Genomic DNA, 22,233 nt, shown 5'->3' with positions numbered 1-22,233 from the left:
ATTGTTATTTATTTATTTATACCCTGCCCTCCCCAGCCAAAACCGAGCTCAGGGCGGCTAACAATAATAAAAACAAGTTGATTAAAATACAATTTAAAAGATTAAGATACAACATTAAAACATTAGGATGCAGCCTCTTCACGGGAGGAGAAAGGAAAAAGAAAGAGGGGGAGGGAATCAAACCAATTCTAAGCCAAAGGCCAGGTGGAACAACTCTGTCTTACAGGCCCTGCGGAAAGAAATCAGATCCCACAGGGCCCTGGTCTCATGAGACAGAGCATTCCACCAGGCCGGGGCCAGTGTTGAAAAGGCCCTGGCTCTGGTTGAGGCTAATCTAACTTCCTAAGGGCCCGGGACCTCTAGGGTGTTGCTATTTATGGACCTTATGGTCCTCCGTGGGGCATACCAGGAGAGGCGGTCCCGTAGGTACGAGGGAAGGAAGTGGCTTTGTGCCAGAGGGCAAATGGGTGGGTCCCCTCTCCCTCATCTGGCTGGAAGTGGGAAAGACAAAAGTGTGTGTGTGTGTGTGTGTGTGTGTGAGAGAGAGAGAGAGAGAGAGAGAGAGAGAGAGAGAGAGATAGGAGTGCACTGGGCTAGAAGCAGATAGAAACCAAAGAATGAAAGCCATGCTTGATCTCTGCTTGAATCCAAGACTGGGACTATGGGAAGAACAAACCTTCTGGGGTGTTAATGCTGTGAGCCCATCCATTTCGAGAAGCGGTTTAGTCATGCTGGCTACAAGACCCGGAGAGCTGTCTGTAGACAAACACCGGCTACCTTGGTCTGGAAGCGAGATGAGTGTCATTCCCCCTAGTCACTTTTGACTGGACTTAACTGTCCAGGGGTCCTTTACCTTTACTTTTTATCTAGGTCTTTAGCATGGCAAAGGGATGGTGATGAAAACAACAGCACCTTGTCACTATGACCCCGTTGCCATGCTTGAGGCCAAGGAGAATGAATACATAGCCATGGTACAGCACTCTGCACATGCTTGGAGGAAATTTGTGCAATCCATTCTGTATGGAACAAATTGCTCTGGAATGGTGTGTGTGTGTGTGTGTGTGTGTGAGAGAGAGAGAGAGAGAGAGAGAGAGAGAGAGAGAGAGAGAGGGTGTGCACTTTGAATTGTGTACAAAGGACAAAAGATAACAAATACAGACACAGGAGCTTTGATGCAATGTATAATAATAAATAATAATAGAAACAACACAGTGCTTATGATTTGTAAGGGCAAGATATTTATGCTTCAGAAGGAATCAGCAATTGCAACATATGTATTATATAAACAAGTGTTTGCATTTGAAGACACTGCATGCTCCACATAACATTCCAGCTCTGCTCTTTATAATTGAAGGAATTATTTCCTGGATTCCAAATGCTTATTATGTAATTAACAGTATCGCCACTCTGCAGTATCGCTGCTGCAGTTCTTAAGCCACTTACTCTGGAACAATCCCATTGACCTCAATTACATTATTCTGGGCTTCAAGGTTTGATATTTGACCCAAGCATTATTTTTAATATTTTCTTGATTATTTACTGTGCTACCTGCATTTGTTAGGAGAAACATATATTAATTTCATTATATGGGACTATAGATTTTTAGCCAGATGCAAACTTAAATACTGTATATATATATTCTGGGAGTTTTTACACCTAGAGCAGCAAAACATAAACTTTCCCATTGAACCTTATATAAATATAGGGGCAGTAGGGAGGAAATCAGTGCTGTTATTATCATAGCATATATTTCTTCATACAGAGTCAACATGAGATCACTTGCCAGGCATTATAGTGAATGAAGTAATTTGTTTTGATGAGTTGTTCCTCTATAGTTGACGTTATCTGAGCATACTATAAATGTTAAATTGTGGTAGAAGTAACATGTTGTAGTGTAGACAACTGTGACATGTTATCTTTCCAGTCATTATTACCCATAAAATAACTCAAGAGCAAAAGCACCGTTCGTTTTCTAACTTTGCCTCAAATCCAGCAAAAAGCTTTTTTTGTGTCCAACAGCATGGGTCCAAGTGATGCAAATATATGCATGGTGGTAGTTTGCGTTGGGCCATCACTGTGTGTGAGGATAGGAAAACTTTTATCAGGCAAAATACAAAGATAGTTGTACGGGGGCAGAGGGAGGATAGGTGATGACCCAGGTAGGTGATGTATAAAGACCGGGTGTGTGTCTTGTATGGGGGAAGGGCATTTGGCAAAAGGGTAGGCAGGGGTAACAAGCAGAGTGAGCAGGGGCAGCAGCCCTCAGTGAAACTGACAAATGTATAAAATTATCATGAAGATGCCCTAGCTGTAAAGCATATTAGTATCACCATATTTATGCTACAAACTTAAATTGCCTTAATCATCGTTCCATCACTCCAGCGGAATTCTCAGACCCCTCAATGAACCACAGCTCCCAGAATTTGGGGTGTGTGTGAGAGAGAGAGAGGTGGGGGGAAGGAGCCATGTAAGTTAAAACAGTTGTTAAAGTGATCTAAGGCTCTTCAGCCTACTCCCTCTTTTACCACACAGAAGAACTATTATGATGATATATGGGATTAGGATCACACACACAGAGAGACGCAGCACTCACAACTATTGCCCTAGTTACCTGTGCTGTGATGTCAGTGTCATGCTGCTGTGACTGTGAGGTGACGTCATGTTTTGCGACATTTGTTGGCACAGGAGTCGTCCAGCATAATTTGAAGCCCTTAAGTGTTGTCTTAGTAAGCTTTAAGTGTGGCTTGTAAAAGTGTTATCACTGCAAGAACAATTTATTATTATTATAATACATTGTAAATCAGTGTTTATCAGAAGGGAGCAGCCATACTCATGCAAAGCATCTGGAGAACTTCTGAACCGCCTCTGAATAGAGCTGAAAATAACAAGGTATATAATATATATAGTACCTTATCTTGCCGCAACATTTTTGTCTAAGCACCAGTATAACCCTTGAACTCAGCACAGCTCTGGGAAAGGAGCTTGTTAACTAGTTCTATTCTCTATCAAGCTCAAAAGGAAAGCAGACTTTCTGATCAAAGGATATTTGCGCCTTCTGCTCTTGGAGTTGTCTTTGTTAGCTAATTGCTTCTGCACTGGAGTGCTTGAGCTCTTGTATCTAAGGTGCAAATCATTTGTCTTATTAGAAGCAGCTATTACTTCACGTGTTAAAATGCGTTACTGTGCCAAACCCTCACATAGCCTGGCAAGAAGACAGCTTAACCAATTAATCAGGGGTTCCACAAAAGTGCATGATGGTAAGGAGCCAGATTTAGGGTGATAATGTTTGAAAAACATGTCATCATAAACCAGTCTAACAGAAGAGCAAACTTTCATTTCAGGCAAGCCAGCAATACAGCCAGTGTTGGGGGTATTTGTTTAGGCAACTGTATGTTGCAAGATTTATGTCGTTTGGCAACTCTCTTACTTGTAGCAGCTACATGAACTTCAAACATCTACATAGGAAATAAAACAAAGACTGAAAAGCTCTATAGTAGAGAAACAGCATAATGCAAGTTGAAGTTTATATTGAAAATTGTAATAATTTTGGCTCACTAAGCTTGCTAGGCTACTTAATTGTGACAACTTCATCTTAAGTTACACTCAAAGCAGACTCTTATTGGTTTGTTGTAAATGTCTGAATGCTGCGAACCATGCTCCTTGGCTTAACTAGGCATCAGATTGTTTTGCAGTGCAATGTGTAAGCAGTAGGCTGGGTTAACAACTATAGAATTCAGCCTAGGTATGAGAGCACAATTCTTGCCTCTTTTTTTAAAGCAACTCTGTGCCCCTATTTTGTTTTCCAGATTCTCAGAAGAGAGCATCCATTGCCTTAAAAAGGCAAGCTACAAATTCTTCCTTGATATGTTGCAGAGGAATTACACCGAGAATGAATCAAACAGTAGAATTAGGACTTAAGAAGAATGTTGGTATAAGCCGCTGTATACTGTCAGAACATTTGTCTATCTCGAGCTCAGTATTGCCTAAATTGGAACAACTTCTGTGAGCCACTTCCTGTCTTATTACGTTCAGACATGGTGGTGGGACCCCTGCAGTGATTCTAGCAATAGGTAGAGCAAACTGAACTGAGTCTGGGTGTACAGTAGAGCAGTGAATTCACCACCAGCTCCTGCTGGCTAGGGCAGAAGGTGAAGTGACAATAACCCCCCCCCCCTTTATTTTGTTCCAGGCTGATGCAGCAGAAGGGCCCACATTGGACCCTTCACCAGGAAATGGACCACCATTGACTTCAGTGGATGCTGTTTCAACAGCCCTTACACTGACTGGCAGCCACACGAGGGAGCTTCCATAGCAGCTTTGCTCCTCTGCATCCTAACCCCTTACACTTAGCATCATGGGTGTGTGTGTGTGTGTTAGGATTATGGCTGTGGCTGTACCAGCACTTCATTTTGTTTTACCTTTTTGTTAGTCTGCCCCTCCTTAATGCTGTTTATTTCATTGCATACTTTTTTATTGTAAATCACATTGAGGCTATTTTTAGAAGTAGTAGATGTGTTATAAATAGCAGGACAGGAATTGTCTGCAAGAGCCTCATCCTGCTATGCCAAGTGACCCTGCAAGTGACACTGGTGTGCAAATGGTCCATCCTGCTGCTGCTTGACATAGTAAGCTGGGCACATACTTGGACTGCTAAGCGCTTGGGACTTCATGGCAGCCTCCACAGTCACATCCCCAGAGCTATGCCCCTGCTAAGAATATGAACATATAGAATATAACATTATGGCTGCAATAACAAGTCATTTCTCCCATACTCTCTCTCTCTCTTCCCTCTAACATCCAGCCCAAGTCTCAAGAGTTTGCTCAATATTTTGTGACATTTTGGTTGGCCATAATTAAGAGATTTGGATTTTTTTCCAAAATAAAAGTGGCATGCTAATGTAACCTAGCTCTTCTTTGGTTATTTGGTGGGTTTATGTCTAGAAGCGGAAGAAAAAAGGCTTATATATTTGGCATGCAACATACTAGCACATAGTTGGGCAAAAGATTACTGCAATGCAGGGGATTGGACTAGATGACACTTATGGTCACTTTCAACTCTACAATTCCGCGATCCAGTGATTCTATGATTCCTACAGTACAGGATATCACAATCTCTGTTGTGAAATAAGTGGCAGTATTTCATCTCTGCCCATCACTACATTATTTCTTGCGAGAGGATCTGCTGATGGGCAGCTGCCAACCTACCAAGAGATGCAAGTGTGAGTAAGCACTCAAGTTTCAATTTATAAGGTTCCAAGAGGGCAGGGCTTCTTGGGATATCTGTACATCAAGGGTGTTTACCATGTACTGTATTTCTTTTTGAATTGTTCTTTGGCATGTTCAAGGATCTATACACACATTATCTCAGTAATTCCCACAATCATGTAAAGCAGGTGTGGACAACTTTTTTTTCCTGCTGAGGAACATTCTCTGTCCCCCCCCCCCTGTGTGTGTGTGGGGGGGAGGAATCTGCCAGAGGCCACATGCTGACAGTGGGTGGAGCTGAAACTGATGACAAATATGTTCTGGATAACTAATCCGGAAAAAAGACCAATCATTCTGAAACTATATAAAAATAAAGTGAGGCTTTTAAAAAGCCAGGAAAAGACTCATAAATGAAGTTGAGTGGAATCACATGTAGCCCCGAGATCACAGGTTTTCCCTTTTAAGTTAAAAGGGTGGTGGTGGTCACTGGTTGTCTTAATAGTACAGAGATGGCACACACTGAGGCTGAAAAACAGGAATATACCAAAGGCACAGCCCCCATATCATGGGAGCAGCCAGGATTTTTCATAGGGGGGCAGGCCTCTTGTTGGGGGTGGGAAGAACCACACTTAGCTATGTCTTTTTATTGATTTGGGGGAGAGCAACTGCCCCCCTACCGCCCCTTGGCTACACCCATGCCCCATACATGTCTATTCAGAAATAAGTCCCACTGAATTCAATAAAACTTACTCCCAGGCAAATAAATGAGTATATGACTGCAGCCCTAATGAGTTTGAGGCAAGGGATGATAGCCAAACTAGGGAATGGCCGTTTCGCAGATCATTTGCTCACCCACCTTGCTACGTCGCCCCCTCGGCATCTGCAAAAAACACACACCACAAAAACAAACACCTCCCCGTCATGGCCCTCTCTTAGCCTAACCTACCTCAAAGGAATATAAAAGATAAAAAGGAAAATAGTATATATAAGAGATAAATGGAACCAAGACAGCACATTGCTTTGATTTCGCCCGTGCTCCTCTGGATGGCAGGGATTTTCTTCCAGCTGATTGCACAACGCCTGCCAGGCTTAGGGCAAGGAAGATGCCACTCATCATGAATCACCGAAGTTCTGCACCTGCTGAACATCTACTTGTTGCACAGCTGCGGGAAGTCTCGGCCGTCTTGCGCGAGTAAGGGACGAGCCGTCGCCGCTGCCCCCGGGGCTCCTTGGGTGGCTGCTGGCAGCGGCGAGGCGGAGGGAGCAGGGGCCTTCCCCGAGGAGCCCTCCCCCGGAGTGGGCGGGGCCAAGGCGAGCTCTCGGGGACTTGAGCGGAGGCCGCGGGGGAAGGAGAGCGAGCGAGAGACGCGTCGCGCTCGCTGCCTGGCTCCGCATCCCGCCCGCCCCCTCCGCCTCCGCGCGCGCCTCTGCGATGTCTTCTCCTTCCTCGCCCAAGGCGGAGAGGAAGCCGTGGAGCTTGGGGCGCCTGTCCGCCACGTCCAGGAAAGGCAGCATGAAACCCTCGGCTCTGGAGCTGGCCGAGAACGCCGCCAACGCGCACTACGCGCCTTTCTCGCTCTCCGCGCCCGCGGGGGGGACGGCGCCCGGCTGCGCGACTCAGCAGCGCGCGCGGTACGTCGAGGGGCCCGAAGCCACCGTGGCCGTGAGCGGCGGAGGCGGCGACTACCCTCGCCCTCCGGTCAGCTTCGACCCGCGCGTCTCCATCTACAGCGTCCGCAGACCTCTGCTGAGCCGCAGCCACATCCAAGGCAGGGTCTACAACTTCCTGGAGAGACCCACCGGCTGGAAGTGCTTCGTCTATCACTTCACTGTGTGAGTCCCAACGGCTTTTTGCTGAGCTACAGTTAGAAGCGACCCCCCCCCCTCACAAGGATCCCCCTTCTTCCCCGAGGAGCCCGACGGCGGCTCCCGGGGTCAAGGAGCGGGGAGGGCGGGCGGGTGGGCAGACAGGCTTCTCGTCGCTTTCTGTCAAGAAAAGGCGGGAAAAGGGCCTCGGGGAGCCCGGCGCACGCTCGCCAAGGGCGCGCGGCTCGCTCGGCACCCGCCGGAGCCCCGCCCACCGGAGATTGGCAGCCCTCGCGCGGCGCGTGTTTACCCGGCGGACTTTTCCGACCGAAGTTGACCTAGTAAGGATGCTGAGGGTGGCAGCCCGACCTACTAGGTCAGCATCCTCCTGCGGGAGTGAGGCAGCTGTTGTTGAAGCCGCACGCCTCCTTTGCCCCCCAACCAGCCTTCCTCCTGGAGCCATAGAGGGGGAAAAGGTTGCAGCTTTTGGGACTTTGGAGTTTAGAGGAAAAGGGGAATAAGAGGGGGCTTGAGAGAAGTTTCTAAAATTATGCCTGGCGGAGAAAGTGAGTAGAGAAAGGTTTTTCTCCCTCTTTTCTAACACCAGAGGTCTCGGACAATCTGATGAAGCCGAATGTAGGGAGATCCAGGGCAGATAAAAGAAACTTTTTCACACAGTGCATTAGTTAAACTGTGGAACTCCCTCCCACAGGACACAGTGATCGCCACAGACTTGGATGGCTTTAAAAAAGCATCGGACAACGGAGGAGAGGGCTGTCGATGGTGACTAGCTGTGATGGCTATGCTCTGCCCTCACAGTTGGAGGCAGTAATGCTTTTAAATACCGTTTGCTGGACACCACAGGAGGGCAAGAGTGCTCTTGTGCTCAGGTTTCCCACAGGCCTCCAGTTGGCCACTGTGAGAACAGGATGCAGGGCTGGATTATTTATTTGATTGATTTCTATACCACCCTCCACCTGATGATCGCAGGGCGACTTACTATCTAAAAACACAAAAATGCATAACAATAACCCAGCCTCCACAATATGGCCCCATCCAAGAGCACATGTTTTTATGTCCAATATACCTTACGCTTTAGCAGCTCTTAGGAAAACTCTCACAGTGTCTCATCAGATATTTAACAGACCAAGCCTTGGCATACTTTATTGGAAGTAAGTTGCATTGTGTTCCATGAAGCTTGCTGCCAGGAAAGTATTCCGAGCATTGCAGCCTAATTGCAGGCGCTGTCTGCCTGTAACATTTAATTGCCTAGATTCATGCATAACGTTTGCTACAGATAAATCCTTTCCTTTAAGCACATAAGGTACTCCCTTACAGGTTCGTGTGCAGATAAGGATGAATGTCAATAGATGCTAGGTTGTTGGCGGGTGGTGGTGGAGAGAGACAGCTCAAGAAGATGGCAATTGTAGATATCCTTTACTCTGGCTAGGTACCTGTTCTGCATGGTGGGGTGCACCACTGTGGCTTCTCTGTGCTAAAGGTCCATGCAGATACACTCTCTATTTGATGAGCTGTGCTTTAACTTCTCTCTCTGTGTTCCATTCATTCCTAATGCACTGAGCAAAACAAGGCATTGTATGCTGAGAACTTCTTACGCTGGTTACAAGTCATAAAGTGTTGTTCATGAGATAATTATTTAAACTAGCCATCTGTCAGCATAATTCGATTCATTATTCAGAACTCTGACAACACATTGTGTGTGTGCACGCACACAAATGCAGACGTTTGTGAAATGAAACAGTGACAAATGTGTGAACCCCCCTCTTTGCTACTGCCCAGGGAAAAGCAGCTTTGGGAAGGGAGCTTTTTAGGGTGGAGAAGCAGCCAAGGAGGTTTGTTAGACTCATCACAGAGTTGTAGAGTTGAAAGGTACCACGAGGATTGTCTAGTCCAAGCTGTCACAGTGCAGGAATCTTTTTGCCCAGCATGACTGAGATTAAGTCTCCTGCCCTGCCAATTGAGCTATGTTGAAACTTTTCTGCACTGGTCATTCTTCTACTCTAGATTGTACCTCTCCCCATCACTTATCTCCCCTTGAGCTTCCAAAATGCACATTTGGAAAGGCAAAAATAAGTTTGGAAACCTGCAAAATAGGAGGGGGATTTGGAGTGGAGTGATTAACACTTTCCTTACTCACCATTTATCCACTCCAAATCCTCCTCCTACATTGCAGGTTTCCAAATTTTTGTTGCTTACAGGTTGTCTTATGATTTGCTAGGAGTGAAAGTGTTGAGCACATTTAGTTTCATAGGCATGCTGTGAAAGGGCATTATTCTTGATACAGTGGTACCTCGGGTTACATACGCTTCAGGTTACAGACTCTGCTAACCCAGAAATAGTGCTTCAGGTTAAGAACTTTGCTTCAGGATAAGAACAAGAATCGTGCTCCGGCTAAAGTGGTGCTTCAGGTTAAGAACAGTTTCAGGTTCAGAACGGACCTCCGGAACGAATTAAGTACTTAACCCGAAGTACCACTGTACACAAATTATAGCCAAATTGAGCCAAAAATATGAAGGCATACTGTAACACAACATGGCATTAGCTGCCTTTGACATTCCTCTTGGAGTTGATGCAAATGACTTATTGCCTGATGTTGGTGTGCTTAAAATAACACTCACTTTTCTGAATCATGGCTTGCAAAATTAAAAAGCCAATATTATGGCTTTTTATGGCTTGCAAAATTAAAAAGCCAAATACCAATCAATACAATATACTGTACTTAATAGCTTCAAAATGTAGATTAGTCGTGCTTGTCTAATCAGAGCTACTTTTCAAGGTGCATTCTTGGAAATGAAGAAAAGAACAGAATGTATTTTTAAGAAAGTAGTGAATGGAATTTCTTAACCTAAGGTACTCTTACCTTAGGGCTTTTTTTGGGGGGGGGGTAGAATCCAAATATCCTAACTGCCACTTAAAAGTTGTGTTACTTTACTAATGGCTCACCATATGACTCTGGTGCTTTTTTCTCTCCATACCACTGCAAATGACTGGAAATAAGAAAGATTTACAACAGAGGTTCCTAAACCATGGTCCGTAGACCTCCAGTGGTCCACAAGCTTCATTCAGGTAGTCATCGGCATGTCTGTAAAAATACAGTTAAAACAATACAGAATCTAAAACGGTGCATTGAGATTGCTAAAACAGGCAGAAAAATAATTAAGTGGTTCATCAAGACTTTCAGCAATTTTTAATTCGTCATGAGGATGGGGGGAGATTGGGAACTTTAGTTGGCATCCGTCTGTCTCGAGAGACAATGGAGTGTGTCTCCAAGCTGGGGATGAAGTCAAACTGCTGTGTTAGTAGCACCAAAGTGACCTCCTCAGAGTAGGAGCCTGAGCAGTATGTACAAAGGTCCTGGGTTGCCCAGATGACAAGACAGGCCCCCCCCCCCGGCTTCACTGATGTGGTCCAATGGAAAGCAGAACAATATGTTTGGTACCAGCTTGCCTGCAGGAGTTTCTGGAAGGAGGCTTACAAGGTGCCATCCAACCATCGTAGGGACTCCACTCTGGATTTGTGTAGGGTTTATTCCTTAAGCCCCTTTTCTGCCAAAGATATTCTGAAAGGTAACAGAGGTTTAGGATCAGTTTTTCTTCTCCTAGATGGGCTATCTTCCCAGGTTGATGAGACCCACCTGCCAGGGGCATAGCAAGGGGGGTGCGGTAGGTGTGGTCCACCCCGGGTGCCCCCACAGAGGTGGGTGACAAAATGGTGGGCAGCACTCACTGCTGGGCCTGCAGCAGGCCCAAGCCACACATCTTGGGCACCCGCAGGTTCCACTCTGTCCGCCTGCTGCCTCCCCCCCCCCAGCTATAGGGTAGCTGAGGCCGCATGGTGCGCCCTGTCCCTAGGGGTGCTGCGCCCCCCTGTCCCTATGTGGAAGTTCGCTCCGCCCCTATGGGTGGTTCGCCACAGGTGCCAGAGAGACTTCCTCCACCGCTGCCACCTGCCCCTCATTTCCCTCTACAGCACATGCTGAAACTGCCTTCTTGATCATTGGACCCACTAGTGGTCTCATCTGCTCAATCTGCTGCAGCTGTCTTTCCATGTAGGGCTTACAATATCATAGTCAAAAAGCTTGGAGGAGCAATTTATCTTCAGATAGTGGCTCTAATGTACAACTAACCTTTATTCTGAAAGTTAACTCAGGGAAAACTTCAAAACAGCCAAATGAGCTTGGAGTTTCCTCGGCGTGCACAAAATGTGGGAAACTGGGATTGGGTAGGGGAGTGGAAATGGAATGGCATATCTTAACAGACGGTGTGGCTGGCTGCTTGGCAACTTGTGCAAAGAGTATTCAGTGCTTCAACATTTTGTTTCAGGTCCCACTTGTTTTAAATGCATTTACTGGGATGTTCCAAGTGATGGATTGTCCAAATTGGAGCTTCTTGCATTGTAGGTTCATAGCTGGATGTTTTGGAAGCAAAAACAGGAAGACCAAAAGTAATGTGTTAAATCAGGTTCTCCATTTTCACCATCACTGATGCTGAGCACATGGGAAGCAGCTGCATACCAGGTCAGACTATTTCACAGAATCTTAGAATTGTAGAGTTGGAAGGTATCCCAAGGGTCATCTAGTCCAATGCCCTGCAATGCCAGTATTGCCTACACTGGCTGGTAGCGGCTATCCAGGGTCTTTCATATCACCTGCTACCTAATCCCTTTAACTAGGGATGTTAGGCATTGGACTTTGGCACTTCTGCTTACAAAGCATATGCTGTACTACTGAGCTATGACTCCACTCCTCTCATCTCTCTTGCATGCTTTTGATGAATCAGTGCAAGACCCACATGGCTGCAGACAGCTCTCATCAGAAGCCCACATGAAACTCCAAAAGTGTTCTTGATAAACACCTAACCTCACTGTGAGCAAGTTCCTCCCTGGCTAAAGAACAAAACCTCCTTCAACTGTTTAAAGAGTCTGATTAAATTTTTGCTAATGGGAACATAAATATTATAAAGTAAAGTTGTGCGGGGAAATGTATATTTATTCTTTCTCTGTTTTTTGTGTGTCTGTGTATAAACAATATGGCTTTTGTTTATCTGTAGTAGTGCAGTTTGGCTGGTCTGTAGGACATGAAAAGAAAATGCCGTTGAGATTGTGCTTGAGGTCAGTGGTTTAGACCACAGTGACACCCACGTCCCCATTTTACCTTTTTTTGAGTTCATAGCTTTGTGAATGACCAGCTAAAGTAAATTTAAAATCAGTAGCAGGCTAAGCAGAAGTCTTATAGGTTTGCTTATTTGTGCCGCTTTAAGCATTGTTTACAAACATGTCTCATATTATTAAATGAAATCTGTTTCCCAATAAATGTGACAGATGGCTTTAACCTTTTGTTACATCTACAGACCTAAAGAGTTGTTTCATTTATGAAAGTTAGGTGTGACATTGTAATTTAAGGACCAAACCACATGTTACACATCAGATTAGTAATCAGATCTTCCTCTCTCTCTCTCTCTCTCTCTCTCTCTCTCTCACACACACACACACACACACACACACACACGAAATCAATGTAGGGCGCTTTAAATATTATTTGAACAGTGGCACTGGGTTTCCTTCATCTAGCCCATCCTCTCTGCGGCTATTAGTTCCCCATTCTGCTATAGCCAGTTCATGTGAGTCTTAGGTCTTCCTCTTCCTTTACTGTCCCATCCAGTCCCCTCCACACCCAAAAATCAGCTCTGCAAGGTGGAACAGAACAGGAGGCCTGCAGGGGGAGAGAGGAAATGGAAGTCCTGTTGCACTGGTTAAACCCTGCTGGTGAAACATTGGTTACAACACTTTAGCTTTTGGGGGAGGGTTGATTTAGGCAAGAGAAGCAGCCCGGCATGTGTGTGAGATATAAAGATCCCTTCCTCAGTGCCATTTGTGATTCATAAAATAAATAAATAAATCAAATGGGAGCTGTGAAGCCCTGGTTCAAATATTGCCTCAGCTATGGACTCATTAGGTGGCCTTAGGAAAGCCACTGTTCTCTCAGCCTCAGTCACCACATCCCCATCTGCATGGTAACAATATTATTGGCCTACCTCACATGGCAGTTTTAAGGATTCTTGAGATAATGCATGTGAAACATTTCAGCTCAACAAAGCTTTGTTTATTTATTTTTGTCAAGCTTGCTAAAACTGCATCAAAAATATTTGTTAAGAAACACTAATAAAGGGACATAGATAAAAGAATTCTGAGACCCATGAAGTGTGCATAGCTTACATTCCTTATCATTCTTATGGTTCACTATCCAGTACTAATTATTGAAGGAAACTTAACTGTAATTTAGCTCCACTGGTTTCAGTACAACTTATGTACTCTTGCATTTCTTTGGGTTGTACCTATTATGTAGAAACAAGTTATGTTGAAATAATTGGGACCTATGTCCAAGTTACCATCTACTTCCTGGAAACAACATCCCCGCCCCAATTTATTTTAATGGAGCTGTGGTATGTTCATTGTATAGCAGAGAGGGGACATAGTCCCACATAAAAACGTTGTTGCATATAAGCCTGGCTTTAAAGGCACCAGCTGTTTAATCGCCCTTCATATGCTGCATGAGCAGCCATATGAGCGAGTAGCTCAAAACAATAAGCAATGCAACAATCCTAGCTAGTGTTGTGCTGAAACCTGTCTTCCAGTTTCTTGAGATTGTTCCCCTGTAAAAGTAGTTTTCGTGGGTTGGGTTTTGGTTTGTTTGTTTGTTTGCCTCATTTGCAGTGTGTTTTAGAATTTCTTTAGAATGTTGTTGAGTGTGGGGTCAAGCTTACCTAACTGTTGCAAGGGCGATGCTGGTGATGTGCATTAAGCATTTCTCCAGTGCTGCCAGCTCCCTGATCTGACGGAACCCAATGGGGAAATCTTTTATGATGTCTATCCTGGCCCTCACTGCTGGACTAAAGTACTCAGACTCCCAGCATGGTTTCTGCCCAGTGCTTTAATGTGTGGATGATATTGGTACATAGGTAATGCACAGGTGCAGCAGGTGCAGAAGAGGTATAGATGCTTGGCTAAATGCAAGCTAATGTGTTGATCCAACAATCAGCATTCTACCCAGCCTCTTCCTTTCGAAGAGTGAGGAGGGCACAGTCAGAGTCCTGGGACTGGGCAAGCAAAAAGGTTGTCCAAAGGCAGCTCCCTGAGCTCCTCTCATTCCTCCTCAAGGTCCAGCTATCCTCTCCATGACATTTCCATGAGATACATGACAATGTGTTTACCTGAGCTTTGAATCACAGGAAGTCTGGCAGTCTGGCTTTTGAGCCCCTGAGACTGGCACATTTGCTTCTGCTTAAGGGAAGTCCTCCTTTTTAGCTTAAAAAGAAATCTTTCTGCGCTGATTTCTTTAAAAGGAAAAAACACTTTAAAAAAAGATGAACAGTTGCCAAGCACACAATCGGCAGCCTCTCAACTTCCCTGTGCTTACAAGAAAGCCCCAATGGGGACATTATGGGATTTTCAGAGTGCAGACCAATGGAGAAGTTATACACTTGCAAGCACCCCTCAGTCACCCTGCTCCCAAACATGAAAATTTCACCAAATGTCTCTCTCTCCTCTTAAGTATTGCTGGAAAATTGTTGGGGGAAAAATAGGCTTAATTTATCAGCATAATGCTAGTTCTAGTTTATCTATGCCTTATGCTGTTTACTCCACTTGTTTGTTTAGATTCGTAAAGGTAAAGGGACCCCTGACAGTTAAGTCCAGTCGCGAACGACTCTGAGGTTGTGGTGCTCATCTCGCTTTACAGGCCCAGAGAGCCGGCGTTTGTCCGCTCCGCAGTTTTTCCAGGTCATGTGGCCAGCATGACTAAGCCGCTTCTGGCGCAACGGAACACTGACACCAGAGCAACACATGGAAACACCGCTTACCTTCCTGCCGGAGCTGTACCTATTAATCTACTTGCACTTTTGGGTGTGCTTTCGAACTGCTAGGTTGGCAGGAGCTGGGACTGAGCAACGGGAGCTCACCCCATTGCAGGAATTCGAATCACTGACCTTTTGATCAGCATGCCCAGGGCTCAGTGGTTTAGACCACAGCGCCGCCTGTGTCCCTTAGATTCATAGCCTGGTGTAAATCTGAGTAAATCTCATTTATCCTCATAACCAGTGCTTTTTTTCAGGGAGGATGCAGGGGTATGCATACCCCTAAACATTTTGTGAATCTTTGTACTTTTGTCCATTTACTGTATTTATTTTTCCTGATTTGAACTATAAAATGGTGATTTTCTTGAGTCAAAATGAGAGTACCCCTAAATGTTTTTTTTAAGGAAAAAAGCACTGCTCATAACAACCCTGTGAGGTAAGTCACTGATGGAGAACCGAGGCTGTGATATGGGGCTTTCTTCCAGGCATCCCAATGAGTTGTGGGCTTTAGAACTAGATCTCTAAAATTATATCCATGGGGCCTTATATTCCTTCTATTAAGGACATTTCAGAGGCTGCTAGTCCTGTTCAGCTCTGGTTATGTTGGATGCTGAACTGAATACAGTGTTCATATAATCTTATTTAACCAGGACAAACATCTGCACAAATACAACGGTGGAAAGATTCTGTTGTAAAGTAACAGCTTACAAATGTATGCACGTAAAATGAGTGTGTTGTAATGGTGATACTAAAAAAAACCCCAGAAGGCTTGCAATAACCCTTGACCTATTTTTATATGTTCCATTCAGGAAATAAGATCATGCAAGAGTGCACTGAGTATGTCTTGTCTAATTGGGTCAAAAATAATTCAGTGGCTGATTACAAGGTTGATGCCAACATGTCATTAAATCATTCTATCGCATAATAGAGAATTATTTGCCTGGTTTGGTTTAATTCCAAACAGGTTATTTAGAATTTTAAGGGGAACAGTCTTGTGTTCTTGGTTCATTGTAACCAGGATCGACTTAGATATGGATGCTTTATAGTAATATCCTCACAATAAATCTTACCTGTTTTGATGTGTTGTGTTGTTCTCTTTAGCCGTATCTTCTAGATTCTATATGACTGTAGTCATTTCCTCTCTGAAATGGGAAACAGTTAAGCATTTTCTCAATCTTTAGCCTACTGCTAATACGAGGAACTATATTTTGTTGTGGCTCCTACAATCCAGAAGCTAGATCTTTGTGTGTTTGTAATGAGATTTTTGTGTGACACCCCTGCTGAATGACTTTTGTATTAGCTAGAAAAACAGCACTCTCTCACTAAACTGGGTAGGAAAAATACAAACTTTTAATGGATAAAAAAAGGACCCCTGACAGTTAAGTCCAGTCGCAGACGACTCTGGGGTTGCGGCACTCATCTTGCTTTACAGGCCGAGGGAGCTGGCGTTTGTCCGCTCCGCAGACAGTTTTTCCAGGTCATGTGGCCAGCATGACTAAGCCGCTTCTGGCGCAATGGAGCACTGAAACCAGAACAGAACACAGAAACGCCATTTACCGGTTGGCAGGAGCTGGGACTAAGCAACAGGAGCTCACCCCATTGCAGGGATTCGAACCTCTGACCTGATCAGCAAGCCCAAGAGGCTCAGTGGTTTAGACCACAGCACCACCAGTGTCCCACTGGGTAGAACATGCTTAATACTACAGGGTGAGTCTTTTAAAAGAGGCCCCATGGAACATGTGTACTCTGTATCCATGGGGCCTCTTTTAAAGGACTCACCCTGTACAAATAGCAATGTGCACAATTCTCATGCTTTAGCAAGACATATCAAAGCAGGAGAGCCACAATGCAATCTATCAATTTTAAAAGTGTTAAGTTATTTACTTAACACTTTTAAAATTGATAGATTGCATTGTGGCTCTCCTGCTTCATAGATAGGCAATATCATAATGTTAATGAGCTGAGAATCATAGAATTTTATAACTGGAAGGAACACCAATCACCTTCAGTGAGGAAGATCAAAGGTATTGCTAATAGGAGTGGGGGTTATACTTTTGGTGAATGTGGTTAGTAGGAGAGCTGTGCTGGATGGCAGTACAGATCATTAAAAAAAAAAAAGGACAAAAGGAAGGTGGGAAAGAGCTTCCAGATTTTCTTTTTTGCTTGAAGACTGTTGCTGCTGAACAACAGGTCAGTTTCTATTACTGATATTTAGTATGATAAAGATGTTTTCTGAAGTTTTTTTTAAAAAGCTAATTACTACAGTTTCATAACCCATGCATAATGAATAACTATGCTAACAAACACCTATAACCATCCCCTGTGGCATGCACATGGGACATACAGAAAAGGTTTGCTGTGGACCTAAGTGGACTTGTGATGTTTCTTGCCCCCCCAAACCCCACTTTTAATACAGTATGTTAAATACCCTTATAGCAATTTCATAATGTGTACCCCAGCAGGGACCAGAGGAAGAATGACAGCTGAGAGGAGCACAGAAAGAAAAGAAATGCCATACTGCATCAGCACAATCAGACGTCTTCATCTGCCCCAGCTGTAACAAAACATGTCTCAGCCATATTTGTCTCTATAGTCACAGCAGGCATTGTAATTCTCCAATGGTTTGGCTTCATCCCTGAAGGCGCACTCCGTCATTGTCTCCTGAGTCAGATGGATGCCAACAACAAATGTGGACTAGTGCTTCTTGCCCCTATATTGCATATCTGAGTCTGAAAACTGACTGGGACATATGGATCATATAGGGCAGGCATAGGCAAACTCCAACCCTCCAGATGTTTGGGACTACAATTCCCATCATCCCTGACCACTGGTCCTGTTAGCTAGGGATGATGGGAATTGCAGTCCCAAACATCTGGAGGGTCAGAGTTTGCCTATGCCTGATTTAGGGTCGTGTTCATGATAACTATGCTATAGTTGCCTGTACTGACAGTGGCTGCTGAAAGTTCAGGACTCTTCCTCCTCCTGCTCTTCTGATTCATTATGCTGACTCATTCTTAGTTAAGGTATAGCTTCCCAGCATGCAAATCCATAATGATGACAGTGGGATCACTCTGGCAGTAGTCTTGCCAGGATGACAAGATCAGAGCAGAGGCTAGATTGGTGGTAGCACTTTTGTGGCTCTAACAATCAGTTCCTCTATTACAGGAACATCACAGTATAATGTAACTATGGAGCATCTCTAAGTCTATGGATACAATTTTTAAGAGCAGGAAAGGTTTACCTGGGATGGTATGGAAAACTTTGAATGAGCAGATGTGTCTTCCTCATGTCCCCTTGTTTTCAGTTTCTGTCTTTGGTGGTATCATACTTTTCTGCCACATCTGCTCCTCCATTGCTAGCTAGATTGTGTCGATAAAAGTTCACTTGGCTCTCTCCATATTGGCTACAGCTTTCAGTTCACTCTGTTTTCTCTCTGGTTGAATTGAGGTATGAATTGCCCAGTGCCCAGTTTATTATGTTAACACAAAAGGAAGCATGAACAGCTGTAATGGAAAAAAAGAGAATGTTTAAAGCGTTGGCAGATTGCGAAACCTCCACAAACAAACATAAACCTTTGCCCTTCTCTGCTTTTTACAACTACAAATCAAAACTTAAGGAAGAGCAAAAAGCATCATTTGAAATAAGTCACTGAAAGGTGTGTGTGGAGGAATACTATGAAGTTCCAGTGAAGACATGATAAATGAAACTAATATTGTCATAATGGTGGTGTGCTTATTTATTTGCAGAATATCTAGAACACCCTTCATCTCAAATGTTGCCTCAGGCTACGTAATTTATCTGCCATAATCATGTACCTCATTCGTATATTTTTAAAAAACAAAACAGAATTTGTACTTGAATATTAAACAGGTCAGATCACTCAATCATCTAGCCCAGAACTTAGTTTATCATTCAGCCAGAATGCAATGACAATCATTTTTACAAAAAAAACCCCTCAAACTCTTAAAATGTAGGAGTAGTCATAATCTATTAAAAACATAGTCAAGTTTACCTAAATGTGTAAATGGTCAGCACAACGTCCTGTACACCAACAAGATTAATTTCATTTATTTTTATAAAGAGATATAAAATTTTTATGTAATAAAAATATTAAAAATGCAATAATAAAAATATATTAAAATACATAAAACATAGCAAAGACCATAGATAAAACATAACCTTTACATAAAATAGCAGATACTTAGCAGGCAGAAGCCTGCTATTTGGCTAGAACTGTTGAAGAAGGAGCTCCTTTATAGGTTACAGTCACATTTATCACATCATAACACAGAATATGATACAAAGTTGCTTTATAAATAACAATATTTAAAAATCAAACACAGTTTCCCATGAATTTTCTCTTTGATGATGACAAGAGAACAAAATGTAACTAAAAGCGCTTCACTGTCATTATGCATAGGAATGCATAATTAAAAGTAAAAGTAAGGGGAAATTCTAGGGAACTATACAGCACTTTTTTGGTAGGGCAGCAAGGGACACACCTGCTGAATTTCCCTTTTATGTACAACAGTTAAGGATGCAGGTGTCCTGCCCTCTTTTGCATTGGCTGCCCCATGTTTTAAAATGCTGTGTTTCAGCCATAATTCATGACAATAGTATGTATGCTGACAAAGAGCTTTGTGGCGCTATTAAGATTCACAAACTGATTATGGCATAGAGACCACTTCATAAGGTGTATGGCATATAACCCTCTTGTTTTTGCTTCAACAGACTATTTTCATTTTTTTATTTTTAAATGAGGATACTACATTTTAACAAGTGATATTGTCATTACATTACTGTATACGTTATTTCATTTTTGTTGTGGTTGGCACCTTCTGCATTGGGGGACAATGGAGAAGTGAGCCTTTGGGTGTGAAGACAAAATGCCGGAGATATCTGTTTGGATTCAGAGTTGTTAGAATGGTATCTTCATTAAAGTTCTGCAGTGACCATGTTTAAGATAAATTGATCAGTTAAAAGCAAACAGTTGGATGAATGTGTAAAAAAGGTTGAGAGCTGTAGCAGATACTAATTTTTGGTTTTTATAAAAACTCTTGAAACCTGAAAGATTTTGGCTGCAATCCTATATGCACTTACCTGGGAGTAAGTTAGCTCAGTTAGTGATATATGGAAGTGAGAGCTGGACCATAAAGAAGTCTGATCACCGAAGAATTGATGCCTTTGAATTATGGTGCTGGAGGAGACTCTTGAGAGTCCCATGGACTGCAAGAAGATCAAACCTCTCCATTCTGAAGGAAATCAGCCCTGAGTGCTCACTGGAAGGACAGATCCTGAAGCTGAGGCTCCAATAATTTGGTCACCTCATGAGAAGAGAAGACTCCCTGGAAAAGACCCTGATGTTGGGAAAGATGGAGGGCACAAGGAGAAGGGGACGACAGAGGACGAGATGGTTGGATAGTGTTCTCGAAGCTACCAGCATGAGTTTGACCAAACTGCGGGAGGCAGTGGAAGACAGGAGTGCCTGGCGTGCTCTGGTCCATGGGGTCACGAAGAGTCGGACATGACTAAACGACTAAAGAACAACAACAAAGTTAGCTCAGTGGGGCTTTTTGTTGTTGTTTAGTTGTGTCCGACTCTTCGTGAACAAACATCCATAGCAATAGAACTCATAGCTAGGTGTGATTTATCTAAAACATACCTTGCTGCAAGTTCTATTATGATTTCTGTTTGTTCTCTAACCCACTACATACACGGCCATCAAAGAAAAGAGACTTGTGGAATGACAGCAATGCCAGATTCAGTGAGAAAGTAGCACCTCTGTGAAAAGTGTTGGAATGTTCCAGGGTGTCCTTGGGGATTAGTTGCTGTCTTTCACAACAATGAACCCCCTGTCAACAGTCTTGGTCATGGGCAAACACCAGCCAAGCATACATAAGCTCTTATCAGCTCTAGCTAGACTGCTTGCGTTCAAAAAAAGCAATGTCATAAAAACCTTCAGTGGCTGGCGATTCCAGAGCTCACTGCTAGAGCTGAAAAGAATTCCCAAACAACACAGGCCTCTTATCAGCTTTAATTGCTAGGCAGTGGAGAATTGCTGTTTGTTCAACGTCATCCAGTATTAGTAGCTCTGTTGTGGGTTGTGCTATGGAGATGCTGAAATGCTTGGCCACTGGCATTTCCAGTGGAAATGAGAAAAACACCATGTCAATGGTAATTTAAGCTGTAAGCGCAGAAGTATAAAAGAAACGCAAACTGTAAAGTCCTCCGGGCTGGGTTCATTTTTAAAAGGGAAACAATTGAGAACATATACATTGAATTATATGGGCCAATGAGAAACGTTTCACAATTGTAACCAATTGTAATCTTGCTGTACATTTTTTGGGGGAGATTGTGAGTCAGTGGTCCCACCCCCACTGATTAAGGTTTTGATTAAGGTTTACCTAAATGTGTGATATAACAATCCCTGTAGCATAAACATTTCACTTACCACAACAGGAAACTATAAAACTTTTACAGATGTGTAGCATATAGGAAGGAAGCTTCTGTAATTTTCTATAAATAACTCTCATGTGGTCAAAATGCTCGAAGCTTCTATGTTGAGAGCTTCAGGGAGCATCCAGGTTTGAAAACTAGGCCAGCAGAGATACCATTCACACCTAAGTTTTGGATTCAATTGGCTACATCCCCACAACATGTGAATTGCAAGTTTTGTTTTCATAGTACATCTTGTATTTTACCTAATCACAGGGATAACATTAAATAATGGTGCTTGTCTATGAACTATCATAATCTACATGAGAGATAGCCAGTGTTTGTCCTCCAGTTGTGGAAAATGGCCATGGATCATGGGAGTTGCAGTCCAGCAACATCTGGAGAAGGGCATCGCATTGGCTATCCCTGATTGACACTGATAATATTAAACAAATTTGCCCATGATTTACAACTGAGTTAGCAGTTGATGGGGAACAACAGCAAAAGAAGGCCTTTGCCTTTACACGCAGCTTGTTGATTCCCAAAGGCATGTGATTGGCCACAGGCTGAAGGAAGGTACTGAACCTTCCGGTCTGATCCAGAAGGAATCTTTCCTCTTCTTCCTCCTTTTCCCTGCAGGTACCAGAGACATACTGCAGTATTTCCATGGATATCCAACACCAAAATAAAAGGGACGGTTCCACCCATTGCTAATTACATTTATCCATACGAGTGTGTGCCTGAGAAAGGTCAAAGCTACCTGCATTAATAGCAAATGATCTGCCTAAACTAACCCTTTATTTTTGGAATATTTTAATACTAAAAGAAAATATACCATTACCCTGAATTGGGCTAGTTTTGTTTGAAAGCTGCCCCACCCCCTGCTTCAGATGAATTAATTACTGCACAAATTGTG

The 22,233-nt window shown here is 43.5% G+C and overlaps 1 protein-coding gene and 1 long non-coding RNA gene across 9 annotated transcripts in view; one reads left to right on the top strand and one right to left on the bottom strand.

Annotated features, from left to right (window-relative positions):
• KCNQ1 (potassium voltage-gated channel subfamily Q member 1) overlaps positions 1-22,233 on the top strand; it is a 322,417-nt gene that overhangs the window by 15,998 nt on the left and 284,186 nt on the right. The window contains exons 1-3 of one of the 8 annotated variants that reach the window (XM_083462723.1): positions 97-2,889; positions 3,807-3,840; positions 4,190-7,038. In XM_083462723.1, the coding sequence (XP_083318849.1) occupies positions 6,638-7,038 (401 nt within the window). In that variant the 5' untranslated portion in view covers positions 97-2,889; positions 3,807-3,840; positions 4,190-6,637. Of the gene's footprint in view, positions 1-91; positions 2,890-3,806; positions 7,039-22,233 lie in introns of those variants that run through there. The other 7 variants (XM_083462721.1, XM_083462720.1, XM_083462726.1 and 4 more) reach the window with 7 other exon arrangements.
• On the bottom strand, positions 3,315-9,679 carry LOC310704236. The gene is made up of 2 exons (XR_014524665.1): positions 7,982-9,679; positions 3,315-7,948 (listed from the first exon to the last, which is right to left on the bottom strand). It is a non-coding gene; the product is annotated as an uncharacterized lncRNA (long non-coding RNA).

Source organism: Podarcis liolepis, assembly GCF_965112155.1.
Source record: "Podarcis liolepis genome assembly, chromosome: 1".
Classification (NCBI taxonomy): Eukaryota; Metazoa; Chordata; class Lepidosauria; order Squamata; family Lacertidae; genus Podarcis; species Podarcis liolepis.
This window is presented reverse-complemented; position numbering and strand designations above follow the sequence as displayed.